Raw genomic sequence first — 18,142 nt, forward strand, 5'->3', positions numbered from 1 at the left:
TGTATGAATATGTGTTACGTTAGGTACTTAGAATTTTTACCGTGTCGTAGTCGTTGTTGTGTGATGTTATGTATTTGGGACTTGTACCGTGTCGTAGTCGTTTAGATTAATGTGTACCATTATGTACTACAAATCAAATCACTCCTTAGACGTTACCACAAAGTTATGTCGCGTCACCTTTGCTGACAACTGTCATTCTAATCAAGCTATATTTTAAGGACTATAATTTAAAATATTCAATTTTATTGAACTTATTCAGGAGAAAAGAATGAACCCGTTTTAGCCGTGAAACCTTTTTTTATGTTTTTTTTTCACTTATTTGTTAATGTAGATTATGTTACTTTTCCTAATAAAAATAAAATATTATTTGCAGATAATTGGCGTGGAACAATATGTCATTCGGCCCCCCGAGGGGGAAGAGGGTCCCGCACTATTGGGGCCCGAGGTCCTGCAGGGCTCTGCCCTCACGGACGAACTCGTCAGGAGGGCGGGGCAACCCCTAGCCGCTGTCATCCTACAGGTAAATCATTCAATAATACTAATTATAATAGAACTTCCAACAGTTTGAAGACCAGAAGAAATGCGTATTCAACTACGCATTTCTTTCGATTGTTGCGTGGTATTATTGACAACCCTGAAATCACGCGGAGCATTAGCGTTTATGTTCCGGATATCCGGATAACTACTCCAACGTCTGTTCATAAGTACAAGAATTTCCAAATAAACAAACCAGACGCGCGATATTCAACGGATACCTCACATATCATATTTCGCTACACCAGCAAAGCAAAAACAAACAAACAAACCATCACGCCGTTTCCCCGTAAGGGTAAGCAGAGAGGATAGAACGCCTCAACACTCTATCTTTGCATACAGATCTCGCTTCCTCTACATTCATACATCTTCTCATGCACGCGCGCTGATTATTCCGACTTTTGATATATCCATCTTTAAGTATTTGTTGGATTTGGTCAAACATATTTCACAAATATCGTTTTTATCTAAACGGCACGGTTAAATTCTAGTGGATTGACATTTATTAGGTTCGTTTGTACCTGTTGAAACAGGTCATAAGCCCTGTAAATGCCTAGACTTCCGAATTCCCTTCTCAAAAATGTTTTCCCTCTCTGTTGCAACAAATTTAGATCCTAATAACTCCCTTGGGAGAAAATCCAGCCTGTGCACACATTTGAACATACTCAAAACATCTTAAAAATATATCAAAAATATTTTGAGTTTGTCCAATTTTTTGAAGACAAGGACTGGATTCGACTCCCTGGAGAGCTGTTTATATTAACATATTAAAACAGAGATGAAGAACATTTAAGAGAAGGTAATATAGAAGTCTAGGCATCTACAGGGCTTATGACCTGTCAATGCCTGGTTTATGTGGCCACTTTACACACTGTGTAACATTCACCATTCTGCCTATATTTGAACATCTATAGCCCTTCAATTCTTTCATCTGTTGATGTTTGTGAGTTCGTGTTTGTGATGTTTGTGTTTTCAGCTGTTTAACTTCTCTCTGTTGTAATATGTTAATCAAAAATATATATTTTGCGTCCGCCCTACCAGAAATCGAACCCAAAACCCAAAACCTCAAGAATGGTAGCCAAAAAAATCTCTTTAAAGACTTCCTCCTTCCATATTCATTCAAAAATAAAAAATTAATATATTTCTTAATTATTTTTCTAATATTTGTTTTTTTTTTGCAGTTCGACAGATATATCAGATCACTACAGATAGATCCGGATTCCCCACACTTTCACCTAGTCACAAATGGACAGCTGCCCTTTAGGTGAGTTTAGGTCAAACAGCACTGCAGCGTCGCTGCACGTCAGCAGCGCGACAAAATTTTGTGTGGAGTGCCGCAAGTGCGACGAATCTGTAGTGCGGTTTTTTTCAGGGTTATTATGCCGTTTGTCATTCGTAATATTTTTTTTGCACGTTGACTTTACGGGACAGTTTATTGAAATACGCTCTAAGAGATCTGTAGATCAATCACAAATAACTATCGACGTGCTAATAAGCGACGTAATATCAATTTCTCACTATGGTTGTTAATCGTATTCGCGATTACAATGGAATATCCGTGTACACCTAATATTAAATGTCGCGTCCACGTCGCGAACCCCGGGCAATTGGACCACAGTCATAACGATGTAATCACGGCAGATAACGAGAGGATGAAAGGCGAGTTTCGGGTGCCTCCAAACCAGAACCAACCAGTTAAGGGAAGCAAGCAAAATCCACTAGAAAAGGCAATGGGAAACTACTCTGTAGCTCAATCACAAAAAACTATCGACGTGCTAATAAGCGACGTGATAACAATTTCTCACCATGGTTGTTTATCGTATTCGCGATCACAATGCAACATCCGTGAATACCTAATATTAAATGTCAAAATATTTATGTTTCGCGACGTATAATCCAGCTGCGCAATCATATATTTGAATTTCACCGGTGAAAATATGCTATATTTATTTATTTATTATTTATCACGCTATTTATTGCATTTAGCCGGCGGCTGGCAAGCCAAATATCAAGAAAAGCAGCCGCCATAGTAATTGTAATTTAATTGTCACTTTTTTGTATAAGAGACTCCTTACTATTTTGCAAATGCAATATATTGTATTATTTTTAATAGTAAACGCCGAGTTTTCGCCAATGAACTGTATTTATTTGCGAGGAAAACAAAAAACAAACCGGCATGAGCGTTGTCTTAGAGATTACACACGCGTTGACTTATGACTGCGATAACCTAAGCATGCTCATTATTATTCATTAAGATCACTCAAATGCTTAGCATGTTTTTAAGCACGTCGATAGATATTTGTGATTGGGCTACAGGTCTAAGAGCCTTGGTTACTGTGTGGAAGGCAAGAGTTTACATTTTGTTTTTGCCTTGATTTGTAAAGTATCAGGCTATTAGGAAGTGGGCGGGCTCTTTAACATTCTCAGGTTTGACCAGTGGTCCCCCGAGGATGAGGCTCCTTGTATAATGTAAAGCATCACATTCACATAGAATGTGCATAGGTGTTTCCTCATCTGCACTGCAGAACCTACATCTAAAAGTTTCAGAAAGGTTCGTTCAATGTGCAATGCCCTGGGCGGGCTCTAGTGAAAACCCTAACTTGATTTCGGCTAAGCAGATTTTATTAGGTCAAAAGCAAAACTTTACGGGTACGCTTTTATGAGTTCCTCCGCTGGTACTGACAAGGTGCATACGGCGTTATCCTATATAAGTAAATACATCTTTATATATATATATATAATTCCTCTGTACGTACTCCTCCTACACGGCTTAATCGATTTACGTGGTTTTCAGAGAAATGTAAATCTTTGCGCTGCGCGTGTTCGTAGATATTAAAATCTTCGATCTATTATGTAAAAAAGAAGTTAGGAGCATAAATGTTTTATTCATAGATCTTCCAGGGTTACATTCGAGGAGAATGCATGTACAAAAAAATGGAAGGATGTTGTTTTTTTCTGTATGAAAAAGTTTGCTTTTGAATGTTTAAAAACAGCATTTATTTTTTTGCGAATCTCAACCAGTGTAAAGTGGCCACTTAAACCAGCCAATGACAGGTCATAAGCCCTGCAAATGCCTAGACTTCCGTATTCCCTTATTTAAGGTATTCTCCATCCCTGTTGTAATTTGTTAATCTTAATGAATCCCGAGGGGGTGAAATCAAGTCTTTTGTCTACGAACATTTGAAAAAACCCAAATATTGTAATGAAACAAACTGGTCCAAGAAGAAGTTTAAAAATTGAAAAATTGTTTTCAGGCTTTGCCTAGTATGTGAAATAATTCTGTCAGATGAATCTTTTGACAACAATGAAGGTTTCGGCTCTTTAACTTCACTAAAATCAACAAATGGAAGAATTGAAGAAATATGGATGTTTATACATAAGCAAAATGGTGAATGTTACACAGTGTGTAAAGTGGCCACTTAAACCAGCCAATGACAGGTCATAAGCCCTGTAAATGCCTAGACTTCCATATTCCCTTAATTAAGCTATTCTCCATCCCTGCTGTAATTTGTTAACCAGATTCTTTCCTTAAATTCCTCATAATTTCAACCCATTTATTTCATTTAACTGGATTTTTGGTAATACTAAATTAATATTTACTTTGACATTAAAAACATTTTAAATAATCGTATTCCTATATAAATGCATCCCTCTGTTGGTGAGAAGAACGAAGTTTGACATTTGCAAAAAGAATGACGTATTTGAAAAAATTAAATCTTATGTTTTGGAATTCTACCATTGACAAGTATCTCCTTAAATTCAATATTTGAATATTAACAATTTTTAGTTTTGGAATTCAATCACAAACAAGTACCTATGTACCTACTTATCAATGAAAAGTCTTTTTCCAAGCTAATAGCAGGCATGCCAACGTTTATTTATTTAATTTATTTTGTACATTGGCGGGCTTAATGTCAAATGGCAATTTCTTCCAACCAACCAATAAAATAAATGTTTTACTTTTATAATTCAAGTTACAGAACATATTCAATAGAAAAAAGACTAAAAAGCTAAAGATATATTAAAATAGAAATAAACGTAATAAATTACCTTAAATCAAAACTATTACTCAATGGGAAAAAGGAAAAAAAGAGGAAAGAGGAAAGGAGGAAAGGAGGAAAGATTAAGGAAGAGAAAGGAGATGTTTCTTCCGAAGTGATTTAAATTATTATCTCAATGTAGTCAACGTCTCAACATCTTTGATGGTGGATGGGAGATGATTCCACAGTCGAGCCGCATGGACACTATATGAGTTAGAGAAGCAAGAGGAATAGTGGATGGGTATTAAGAGAGTGCCTTGAGAATAAGAACGAAGAGGTAAACCATGAACTGATAAGCGTTGAAATTTTTCACGCAGGTATATAGGAGCGTTAGGACTACGAAGTACATCGAACAGAAGTGAGAGGGAGTGATAGTCTCTCCGCTGTCTAATTTTGAGCCATTTCAGTTGCCTACGATAACCAGAAATGTGGTCATATTTCCTAAGACCAAAAATGTACCTTATGCATGTACCTTACGTTCGGGCAGGACAACGTCTGTCGGGTCCGCTAGTATTATATATAATTTGTTGTTTCATAAAATACTAAACGAATAATATGTTATTATTTATATCACTACAGAGATGGGTAGAATTTTTTGTTTCAAGATTATGGATATTCGAGCGTTTACAGGGCTTATGACCTGTCATAGGTTGGGTTCAAGTGGCCACTTTTATGTAGAATTCTACAACATTCCCCATTCCGCTTATTAGCGAATATCCATATCGGTGGCATTTTTTTGGTTTTTGTATATATGTCATGAAACAAGGAAAGCTTTCGCTAGCGCGTTTTGGAGCGCCATCTATGTATTTGATATTGAGGTTGAGTAATATGTTTATTATTTCAGGCAAAGTCTTCATCCGCAAGCGTGCGCCTGTTCAATACCCCTCCCCGCTTACTACAGCCGATTTCATGACATGCAAAAGGACTTCCTGAGCACCTATTCGGACCCCCTACCCCAAGACGACCTCACGATCAAGGCCATCATTGATTGTATCCTTTTTAAAAATATATTTGACGTAACAGGGATCAGCATCGTCGTAAAACCTACCCTCGATGGTGCTTATTACTAGCGCCAAATGATGCGCGTCTCGGCCACCTGTCACCGTCAGGTAAGTTTTTGATCAGTCTCAACATTTAGATGCCTGTCAAGGAAAAATGAATTATTGCAGTGTAAAATCACTTTTGGAATTAATATTTCGATGGGAAGATAAAGACGTCATACCTTCTTAAATTCCTTCTAGCGATTACGAAGATAAACTATCGACGATTGTACAAGTACAATATTATACCATCTATCATGCGATCACTTGACGCCAATGAAATAAGGAAAATATGTACTAAAGGTATTATTAGAATCTCATTAATTGTTAGGTTATGATAACATTGCCACAGAGTTTATAAAGGCGGGTGGAGAAATAATTTTTGTATAACTACATAAGCTCTTTAACCTATGTTTAGAGGAGAAATACACTCCCCCTGATTGGAGGAGAGCTGTTGTTATGCCTCTATACAAGGGAAAAGGCTCTAGGGTGGACTGCGGAAACTATAAAGCTATCAGCCTTTTGAGCGCTGTTGGCAGAATACTGATTGAGAGAGTAAGAAAAGTGACTAAAGATAGAGTTTGGGATATACAAAGTGGATTTATGAATGGAAGAGGATGTATGGATCAAATATTTGCTCTGCGAAATATGACAGAAAAGTTCCTGGCTAAACATCAGAAACTTTTCTGCGCATTTGTCGATCTGCAAAAGGCATTTGATAGAGTTGACAGAGAGAAATTGTGGAAGGTTTTATCGGAGTATGGAGTAAATGGTAACCTGACAAGGGCTATTGCGTCACTGTCACTGTATAAGGACAGCACAGCATGTGTGAAGGTGAATGGGTCATTCACATCGTGGTTTAATATTCCGAAAGGAGTCAAACAGGGATGTGTAATGTCACCATGGTTGTTCAACATATACATCGATAACTGTATGAAAGAACTGAAAGATTTAAGAATGGGAGCAAAAATGAATGGTATAACTGTTAACTGTCTTCTGTATGCGGATGATGCCGTGCTTCTTGCTAGCAGCAAAGAAGACCTTCAATTCTTAGTAACAAAAGTCTACGAGGTATGCAAGAAAAGCGATTTGCTTATGAATGTTGATAAATCGAAAGTGATGGTTTTTGAAAGGGATGAAAATATAACTAAATGTGAGATCAGCGTGAACGGAGATATTCTGAATCAGGTAGAAGAATTTGTGTACCTGGGAAGTATGTTTACTAGGGACGGAAAGGCCGATAAAGATATTGAAAGGAGGGTGAGTGCGGGGAACAGGGTGAACGGTGCACTAAAATCTACTTTGGCAAACAAATGTTTATCGCAGGAGGCTAAACTAGCAGTTCACAACGGAGTTCTAGTTCCAACTCTAATGTATGGGAGCGAAGTATGGAATTGGAAAAATAATGATGAAAGTAGGTTGAATGCTGTCGAAATGCGATCCCTCAGGCGAATGTGTGGTAAAACGATGTATGATAGGTGCACAAATGTCGAGATCCGTGAAGTGTGTAAGGCTGAGACATGCATTATTGACAGAATTAAGAAAGGGGTGCTGCGTTGGTTTGGACATGTAGAGCGAATGGACAGCGGAAGAACGACTAAAAGGATCTACGAAGCAAATGTTGATGGATGCAGAAAACGAGGAAGACCGAGAAAGACATGGCACGATCAAGTCCATCAAATACTTGAAGATGGACATGTCAAAAGTAGGAATAATCGGCGTGCGTGCATAAGAAGATGTATGAATGTAGAGGAAGCGAGGTCTGTATGCCAAGATAGAGTGTTATGGCGTTCTATCCTCTCTGCCTTCCCCTACGGGGAAACGGCGTGATGGTTTGTTGTTTGTTCATTAATTGTTTTTCTAACCACAAGCAGGTATTTTTTTTAAAGTGTTGACTAATTTAATCTTACAGTAGCAGGGCCTCAATTATGATGGGAAGAAGACTTTCACCTCGACGGTATAGTACCGACCCTCCACCTTCAACTTTTGGGTAGGTACATCGCTATGAAACAAGGGGAAGCGTACGTCACGGTACACATATCTACGCTCTAAAATGACATAGCTTCAGTATGACGTCATAGTTGAAGATAAAAATGTCCCAACCGACTACAAAGATATAGTACCGACCCCCCCACCATCAAGTTTTGATGTAAGTGCATCGGTTTATACCGACGGATCTAGAACCCCTCGATACGTTTATCTACGCATTAAAAGTGTCAAAAATTTTGTTCCACCGAGCAATTTTTTTGTTTAATTATGATTGAAATAAATTTTCAAACGTTTTGAGATTGGCACATTTTTTCTTAAAAGCCGATCAAAAATATGAGGGAGAAATAAGTAAATTTAGAAGTCGAATTAAATTCCGACATAACTGTCAGTTTTATAAAACGAACGCCTAGATGTGAAAATAATGTCGCTAGGTTCCGTCCTATTAACATATAAGATTGTCTAGGCGTTAGAAAGTTACCACTGTAAAAAAAATAATTAGTTATTGTATTTTTTTCATCTGTTTTACTATCTTTCCGAGTGTATGGAGCGAGACGTTAAAGGAGCCGGCTTTGTAGTCGATCGGTAGATACATACAGACGATTGTTAAGCGTACCGTCTGGGTGATTTCCAAAAGTCGTACAAAATTCATGTTCAAGCGAGCATTTCTTTCTTGAATTGGGATTTATTGGAGTTTATAATAGCTTTGAAGTGAGCACTTTTTATTACAGAAGCCTATTTAAACTACAAATGAGAACTATTTTAAATGCTGATGACGTTGGGAACGCGGACTAATTTTTTGCGACCATTCATTGGCTTATTTCGATCATATGATGTCGATATTAAAAGTAGGTAGAACATACCGAGGTAAGATACAAATAATACAGAAGTTAAGTATACCGTCTCTTTTTTACTCTCTTCCTGAGTGTACGTATCGAGATTTTAAAGAAGCAGGCTTCTTAATTGCTCGGTAGATAAATACAGACGATCGTTAAGCATACCGTCTTGGTAATTGTCAAAAGTCATATAAAAAATCATGTTCAGAGCATATTTTGCTTGAATTGAGATTTATTGGAGTTTTTGAAAATATAAATTAGTTTTTTTTTTTATGTTAATGAAGTAAGAAACGCGGACTAAATTTTCGGGGTCATTCATTGGTTTGTTACGATCATATGATGTCGAGATGACAATAAGGTAGAACATACCGAAGTAGATACAGATAGTACAGAAGTTATGTGTATCGTCTCGATATATACAGATGAAGATAGCGTTCATAATCGCGACACAGAAATAGACGCGATCCTAAAATTACAATCAACATACTAACATTATTATATAAGGAAACATCAATTTCAGTCATTTCTTGACACGAAATTAAATGCCATTATTAAAACGAATAATTGCAATTTCAATCTCCTTTGAATTTGCTTGTTCAAGTAATACATTATTCAATTATATTCAAAAACTGACACGACAGTTGGTTATAAGGTCAACCATCTTAAGCATGATGTCTGACGGTGACATTGGCCGATGTAATTGGTATATTGAATAACTTTTTCTTTGTAATTACGGCGTAAATTAACTTTAATAAGCAATGTCATATTACTACCAGAGAACGTGAAAGATAATTAGTAATTAGTTAGTTTGCAATTGGCTGCTGCACATCAATAGGGACAAAGTTGTCAATCTTTTAAAATTTCGAGAAGAGCGAAAATTGACTAATCAGTTCATAGTTCAATCACAAGTAACTATCGACGTGCCAACAAGCGACGCGATAACAATTTCTCACCATGGTTGTGTATCGTATCCGCGATCACAACAACATCCGTGAAAACCCAATTATTAAATGTCAAAATATTTACGTTTCGCGACGTATAATCCTGCTGCGCAATCACATATTTGAATTTCCCCGGTGTAAATATGGAAAATATTCCAAAACTGCTATTTTATTTATTATTTATCATGCTATTTATTGCGTTTAGCCGGTGGTTGGCAAGCCAAATGTCAAGAAAAGCAGTCGCCATAGTGATTTTAATTTAATTGTCACTTTTTTGTGTTAGATACTCCTTACTATTTTGCAAATGCAATAATTTGGTTTTTTTATAGTAAACGCCGATTTTTCGTCAGTGAACTGTATTTATTTACGAGGAAAACAAAAAATAAACCGACACGAGCGTTGACTTAGAGATTACACACGCGTCGACTTATAACTGCGATAACTTAAGCATGTTCATTATTGTTCATTGTGATCGCTCTAATCCTTCGCATGTTTTTAAGCACGTCGATAGTTATTTGTGATTGAGCTACTGCTTTCCTTCCATTCTTTCATTTGCTTATTATGTATCTTGAAATTTTTTATTATTTATTTTTGTATTATTTAATTTAGTACTCACTGGCATTGGCATATTATTTATTACACTAACTTTTTAATATAGTAAAGAGCGAGTTTATAGAAACCATATATCAATTTTTATCATTTCAATTATGTTTTTTTTATTTTTTTCTATTGATTTAAATGAAACTATTTTTTGATTATGTATGTAACTAAATTTGTATAATTTATATTTTAACTAGCGGATCTGACAGACATAGTCCTGCCCGAACGTTGGCTTGCCTGCTATTACCTTGGAAAAAGACTTTTCATTGATAAGCCGGTACCAAGGTACTTGTTCATGATTGAATTCCAAAACTAAAAATTATGAATATTCAAATATTGAATTTTAGTAGGTACCTAGGTACTTGTTTATGGTTGAATTCCGTAACATAAAATAATTCATTTTCAAATATAGAATTGTTTTTGCAAATGTCAAACTCGGCTTTTCTCACCAACAGGGGTGCACTTTATTTATAAATGCGATTTCTAAAAAAAAATTAATGTCAGTTAATATTATTTTGATACCACCCAAAATCGAGTAAAAAGAAATAACTGGGAAAAAATTAAATGAATTAAACTTACGTTTTTTTTTTTTTTGTAAAAAGAAATATTTGCGTTCTTATGATTTACCCAAATATTTAATTTTGAGGGCCATTTTCAACGAGTTGTAAATAACTCACTATTAGAAAATGGGAATCAAGTTAGGGTAAAGTGGGATTCGAACCACAGACCTTTGGTCCGTGAGTCCGAGACACTAGCCACAGGACCACAACCCGATTCAAAGTTTGTAAACATTAAAAAACAATGTCAATTTATTGCAACAGAGGAAAAACATTATTAAGAAGGGAATATGGAAGTTTAGGCATTTACAGGGCTTATGACCTGTCTCTGGCTGGTTTAAGTGGCCACTTCACACACTGTGTAACATTCACCATTCTGCCCATGTTTAAACGTCCCGTTGACTTTTGTGAAGTAAAGGAGCTGAAACCTTTATTATGCGGGTTAGATTCATCCGGCTGAACCAAATCACCTACTAGGCAACGCCTGAAAACAATTTTCCAATTTTTTTATACTTCTTCTTTTACCGGGTAATTGAACAATGTTTGAGTATGTCGAAATGCTTGCAGACCGGCTGGATTTCCTCCCTAGGGAGGGAAAACATTATTTAGAAGGGAATATGGAAGTCTAGGCATTTACAGGGCTTATGACCTGTCATTGGCTGGTTTGAGTGGCCACTTTACAGACTGTGTAACATTCACCATTCTGCCCATGTTTAATATTATGCTGCCCTCGGTGGGGTCGTCCTCTATACTTCCAACTCTCTGGCGTTTCTTCGTAACAATAATGACTACGGAAAACGTGTTTAGCTTCGATTTATCGATTCATGATTTATTTCTAAGGTCTTTTCACTTGGGTGAACGATGATTTCACAAGGATCAGGTCTACCGGTCACTCGTCATAGTCAGCTGTCGAAACGTGGCCTTGTGTAGTCTTGGAAGCGTAGCAAACTTCACGGCTTTCAAATGTCATTATCACTATGACGTAGGCAATAAATCGATTTGTCCTACTTTCAAAAATAAACCCTTCAACAACTAAATCTCAAACACTCAAGTTTGTAAGTGAAAATTCTTGATGGAAGTTCATTGTAATTTATTATTTAAATCAAAAAACGAGTGATACTTTAATCCAAAAATTCGGAAAATAAAGTGACCAGTTTCATCGCTTTCGCGACATCTTCGAGACTGGTATCTTTATTAAGGAGTTCAATGTATTTATACAAAACAGAGGTAAGGATAGATATTTCAAAGTTATATGAAAGTAAATTAAATAAAGTTATTTTTATCTTAAGGATCATTATCAAAAAAATTTCTTCGGGTTAACTAATGAGTTTAATAAATAATGCTATTTTAATGAGTTTAAGTATTTTATTTTATTTTTAGTGCCCCATCCTTCGTGAGTGTGATTTTGTGAATTATGATTTCGGAAAAACAAAGGGTTAAAAGTCATTAGTAAAATTATATTACAATTTTTTACACAAGCAGAATAAATATATAAAAAAATGCTTTTAAGAATTAAAAAATGTAGTGAATCTACTAAGGGAGATAGGGTCATCAACATCTTACTTTGACGTTTGACGCTTTTAGACTTGCGTAGGGTTGCCAGATTTTGCTAGGGTCTTGTCGGGACGTTCTGAGACGAAGAGATGTAGTAGAAAAAATGCAGTTTTTTTTTTTAAAAGTGTTGCAATAGAGAGGAAAAACATTTTTGAGAAGGGAATATAGAAGTCTAGGCTTATGACCTGCCATTGGTTGGTTTAAGTACACAAAATGTCATTGATCAATCTGACGATGTCGTGAAAGCGATGAAGCCGGTCATTTTGTCTTACATACCAAATGGATTAATGCGTCAACCAAAAATGTCATTTGAGATTTTTTAATTTGACCATAAACTAGTTTAAAAATCGGGTAGCACCTTCCTTATTCCGGTTCTGGATTTCCTAACTATATGTTCTCGTGTCAAAGGTCTAAACTTCCTTTAAACTTTGAACGGTACAATGCTATGCACAATCGTAAGTTATGTTTCCAATGTGGAATTAATGCCGCCATTGTGTGATGCAAGCCGCGCCGCGTACAATGGGTGGCCGGCGTCAGGCGATGCGATGGTTTACTTAGATACAATTATTTTGCAATGTAAAACGAGGTTTTCTAAAGAAAATTCTATCTTATCTCATGCGGGAAAGATCGGATTTGAGTTAGAGATTTGACCTGCAGCACAATCACAAATGACTATCGACGTGCTAATTAGCGGCGTGTTTATCGTATGCGCGGTCACAATGAAACATCCGTGGAAGTTATCGATCGGGATTATTATATTTTTTTAATATTGTCATACCTCAACTTGATGCTTGGCAACACCTAATATTAAATGTCAAAATTCAAAATATTTACGTTTTGCAACGCATAATCAATCACATATTTGAATTTTACCCTTGTAAATATGGAGAATATTCCTAAACTGTAAGTATAATAATTTAGTTTAATTTTTTGGTCACAATTTATCATGCTATTTATTTGTTTTGAGTCAAATTGAGAAAGCTATTAAACTAAACAATTCTTGAAGGCGTTTGGCGTTTTGCAACGCGACCGCGATAACTTCAGCGTGTTCATAATTGTTCGTTGTGATCGCTCAAATACTTAGCACGTCGATAGTCATTTGTGATTGAGCCCCTGAAGTATCTTTGGAAAAACAATAATCCTTATTTATTTATTTATTTATTTATTTATTAACGGACATTGTCCATGTATACAATTTATAAGGTTTAAATATTACAAATAAAAGAGTAGTTTAAAACATTTAAAGAAAAAAGAAAGAAGCATTGACAAACATAAGGGACATCGAGACAAGATCTGGACTATTTATATATGTCGAAATCAAATCGGAATTACCAATATAAGAGACCAAACACAAAAACAAGTGAACTTTGACTAAATATTTAACGGCACCAGTAGCTCAATCACAAATAACTATCGACGTGCTTAAAAACATGTTAAGCATTTCGGCGATCACAATGAACAATAGTAAAAATGTTTGATTATGTCCAAATGCTTGCAGACCGGCTGGATTTCCTCCCTAGGGAGTTGTTCGTATTTAAATATATTTCAACAGAGAGGGAAAAAGCTTTTGAGAAGGGAATATGGAAGTCTAGGCATTTACAGGGCTTATGACCTGTCATCGGCTGGTTTAAGTGGCCACTTTACACACTGTGTAACATTCACCATTCTGCCCATGTTTGAACATCCACATATCCTCAACTCTTCCATCTGTTGACTTTTGTGAAGTAAAAGAGCTGAAACCTTTATCACGTGGGTGAGAAAATAGATTTAAATACGAACAACTCCCTAGGGAGGAAATCCAGCCGGTCTGCAAGCATTTGGACATAATCAAACATTGTTGAATTACTACCTGGTAAAAGAAGAAGTATACAAATTGGAAAAATTGTTTCCAGGCGTTGCCTAGTAGGTGATTTGGTTCACCTGGATGAATCTCACCCACGTGATAAAGGTTTCAGCTCTTTTACTTCACAAAAGTCAACAGATGGAAGAGTTGAGGAAATGTGGATGTTCAAACATGGGCAGAATGGTGAATGTTACACAGTGTGTAAAGTGGCCACTTAAACCAGCCGATGACAGGTCATAAGCCCTGTAAATGCCTAGACTTCCATATTCCCTTCTCAAAAGCTTTTTCCCTCTCTGTTGAAATAGATTTAAATAGTAAAAATACTTAAGTTATCGCAGTCATAAGTCAACGCGTGTGTAATCTCTAAGTCAACGCTCGTGTCGGTTTGTTTTTTGTTTCCCTCGTAAATAAATGCAGTTCACTGGAGAAAAATCGGCGTTTACTATAAAAATAAGACAATATATTGCATTTGTCAAATAGTAAGGAGTATCTAACACAAAAAGTGAAAATTAAATTACAATTACCATAACGACTGCTCTTTTTGACATTTGGCTTAGCGACTGTCGGCTAAATGCAATAAATAGCGTGATAAATAATAAATAAAAATAGTAGTTTTGGAATATTTTCCATATTTACACCGGTGAAATTAAATATGTGATTGCGCAGCAGGATTATACGTCGCAAAACGTAATTTTTTTGACATTTAATATTAGAATATTAGGTGTTCACGGATGTTCCACTGTGATCGCGAATACGATAAACAACCACGGTGAAAAAATGTTATTATGTCGCTTATTAGCACATCGATAGTTATTTGTGATCGAGCTACAGGGCTGGTATTCTTAACGGAATCGCGCGCGAAGAGATCGCTCTGTTTGCGTGTATTTAGTACGTAAATACGCGTTAAAAATGCGTTTTCTATGCGCGCTTTTGCGTTCAGAATACCACCCCAGGATCAAGATCTAGAGGAATACTATTTTTTTTTTATTTGGTCTTAAAATAGTACAAACATTATAATATAAGAATGTCCTAATATTAACTAATATCAAACTATAATATCTGGCTGATTTATATAGCGCCATTTTTGTGAAAAATCACACTGAACAATTGTATATTTAAACTTGCATTCTAACTAAGCTAAAGTGACATATTATATTTTCTGATTTAAAATTGAGGGTATGATAAACTAAAGAAGTGAGATTTTAGTTGGGATCTGAACTGACTGGGACTGTCGATGATTCGTAAGTTTGAAGGCAATTGGTTCCATGCAGAGGGGCCGGCAACGGCAAAAGCACGATCTCCGAATCTAGTGTCTAAAAATAGGTTAAATAGGCTTCTGTAATAGAAACTGCCCCCTTCAAAGCGATTATAAACTCCAATAAATCCCAATTCAAGCAAAAAATGCTCGCTTGAAAATGATTTTTAAATGACTTTTGACAATTACTATGACGGTATGCTTAACGATCATCTGTATTTATCTACTGAGCATTTACGAGTCCGACTCTCGATAGGTTATCCGAGAAAGATGTAAAAAATACCGAAGCAAGAAATACGATTACTAAATTATTTTTTTTACAGTGGCAACTTTCTAACGCCTAGATACTCTTTTATGTTAATAGGGCAAAATCTAGCGACATTATTTTTGCATCTTGTCTCTCGTTTTTAAAACTGACAGTCGTGTCAGAATTTTATTCGACTTCAAAATTTACTTTCTCTCTCATATTTTTGATAGGCTTTTAAGAAAAAAGCGCCAACCTCAAAACGATTAAAATTTTTATAAAATCATAATTAAAGGAAAAATTTATCGGTGAAACAAAATTTTTAACACTTTTAATGAGCAGATAAACGTATCGAGGGGTTCTAGACCCGTCGGTTGAAACCGATGTACTTACATCAAAACTTGACGGTGGGGGTATCGGTAGTATATCTAGACTTTTATCTTCAACTATGACGTCACACTGAAGATATGTCATTTAAGTGCGTTGATATGTGTACCGTGACGTACGCTTCCCCTTGTTTTGTATCGATGTACCTACTCAAAACTTGAAGGTGGGGGGTCGGTAGTGTATCTTCGTAATCGCTAGAGAGAATTTATCTTAACTATACAGTCAGAAGAAGGTATGACGTCATTTTCTTCCCATCATAATGGAGGCCCAGATCTTGTCTTCATTTTTCCAATGCGATAAAGATGAGTAATACACATATGCAGAGACAAAACTCAAGGTGAGGAAAGTACATTCTAATCTCATGTGCATAGAATAACCCGGAGGTGAAGACAATAGAATGTACCTACCTCACCTTAAGGTTTGTCTCTGCACACGGGTATAAGGTCTTAAACCTGTTGAACCTTTTTACTTTTCCCGAAAAGTTCCCCATTTGTGTTGTAATACCTATTCATATGTAAATTGTAATGACATTCACCGATTTGCTTCAAAATAAATTTCTCTTAAATTATTTCACACGAATGCGTTTTCTTCTTCTTGCGGCGCCTTGTCAGGTGCCCCGACGACGGTGTTCACTACGGCGAAAGAATCTCGGCCTTGCGCAACTCCTATATTCCGCGGCCAGAAAATCTGCTCATTGGATGCACTTGCCATAGTGATTCCTGTAGATCAATCACAAATAACTATCGACGTGCTAATAAACGACGTGAAAACAAATTCTCGCCATGTTTGTTTATCGTATTCGGGATCACAATGGAACATCCGTGAACACCTAATATGAAATGTCTAAATATTTACGTTTCGCGACGTATAATCCTGCTGGGCAATCACATATTTTAATTTTACCGGTGTAATTAAAGGGTGTTCTTTAAACCCTGTCACATCCGAAACCATGATGATCAGTATGATCAAGAAGACATATGGCACATTTAAATAAATTATTAGAACGAATAAAATTTTTAAAAAAATGGTTGCTTACTTCTGCAGGAGTGAAACGAGAAGTGGGAGGGGAGAGTCTGACACACCGTTATCCACGCGGCCGCGCTCCCCTCGCTTCTCCCCCGCAGAAGTAAGCAACCATTTGATATTTTTAACATTTTATTTTTACAAATTTTCTTCGTTCTAAATATTTTTTTAAATATGCTAATATGTTTTCTTGCCCATACTGATCATCGTGGTTTCGGATGTGACAGGGGTTAAATAACACCCTGTATAGAAAATATTCCAAAACTGCTATTTTCATTTATTTATTAATTACAACATTTGAGTTTGTCCAAATGTTTGTAGACAAAAGACTGGATTTCACCCCCTCGGGAGTCATTAGATTAACAAATTACAACAGGGATGGAGAATAACTGGCCACTTAAACCAGCCAAAGACAGGTCAGCCCTGTAAATTCCTAGACTTCCATATTCCTTCATTTAAGCTGTTCTCCATCCCTGTTGTAATTTGTTAATATTTATTAATTATTTATCATGCTATTCATTGGTTTAACCGGCGGTTGGCAAGCCAAATGTCAAGAAAAGCAGTCGGCATAGTAATTTTTATTTATTTTTTACTTTTTTGTATTAGATTCTCTTTACTATTTTGCAAATGCAATAATTTGTATTTATTTCGACCCTAGCGGCAGTTCGAACCCCGAATGCGTTTTGAAATATATATATTATTTTCAATTTTATTACACTAGAGTGTAAAATCCTGGTCTACAAACGTTCGGACCTCACAATATTGTTTTTGTGATGTATATTAATTTATCGGTGCTCTGCGTTTGTAAAATGGCGAATTATTTTAATGTTACCCGAACATTATAAAACCATGACCCGAATTCAATTAAATAAATTTGAAAAAAATGGTTACTGGATTAAGGTAGAGAAAAATCGGAAAACTTAATCAAAAACATTCAAAATAATAAATGGTTATTTAAATATTGAATACCTCTATAAAAAGATAACTAGTAGGTATTCATGTTATTGTTTATTTTTGCATAAGAATGTCTGCCTCAAAAGAGGTTTACCTAGTTAGGCAGACTAGACATGATCCAGAGAAATCTATTACCTAAGTATGTACGTAGTAGATAAACAAATTGTAATTTTTTGATATTTAACCATAATAATTATTATTTACGTGAATTAATTGCAAGCATTAATGCTTTTATTTAGATTTTTTAAAATTAATTTCTTGATGTGTTTGTACGCTATTGACATCCGTAGAAATGTCAGAAAAAACGACATCTATCGGCAAAATTATGCACTGATACAGTAAACTGTT

General features: G+C 35.9%; 1 protein-coding gene across 1 annotated transcript in view; it reads left to right on the top strand.

Moving 5' to 3' along the window:
- The first annotated feature begins 377 nt into the window (after positions 1–377).
- fus (epithelial splicing regulatory protein fusilli) overlaps positions 378–18,142 on the top strand; it is a 98,951-nt gene continuing 81,186 nt past the window's right edge. Inside the window, exons 1-3 of the mRNA XM_088237157.1 lie at positions 378–520; positions 1,716–1,798; positions 5,419–5,564. Coding sequence (XP_088093283.1) covers positions 5,489–5,564 — 76 coding nt within the window. The 5' untranslated portion in view covers positions 378–520; positions 1,716–1,798; positions 5,419–5,488. The remainder of the gene's footprint in view (positions 521–1,715; positions 1,799–5,418; positions 5,565–18,142) is intronic.

This window comes from Micrasema longulum, unplaced genomic scaffold (genome assembly GCF_059751315.1).
Source record: "Micrasema longulum isolate JH-2025_06_02 unplaced genomic scaffold, ASM5975131v1 h1tg001659l, whole genome shotgun sequence".
Classification (NCBI taxonomy): Eukaryota; Metazoa; Arthropoda; class Insecta; order Trichoptera; family Brachycentridae; genus Micrasema; species Micrasema longulum.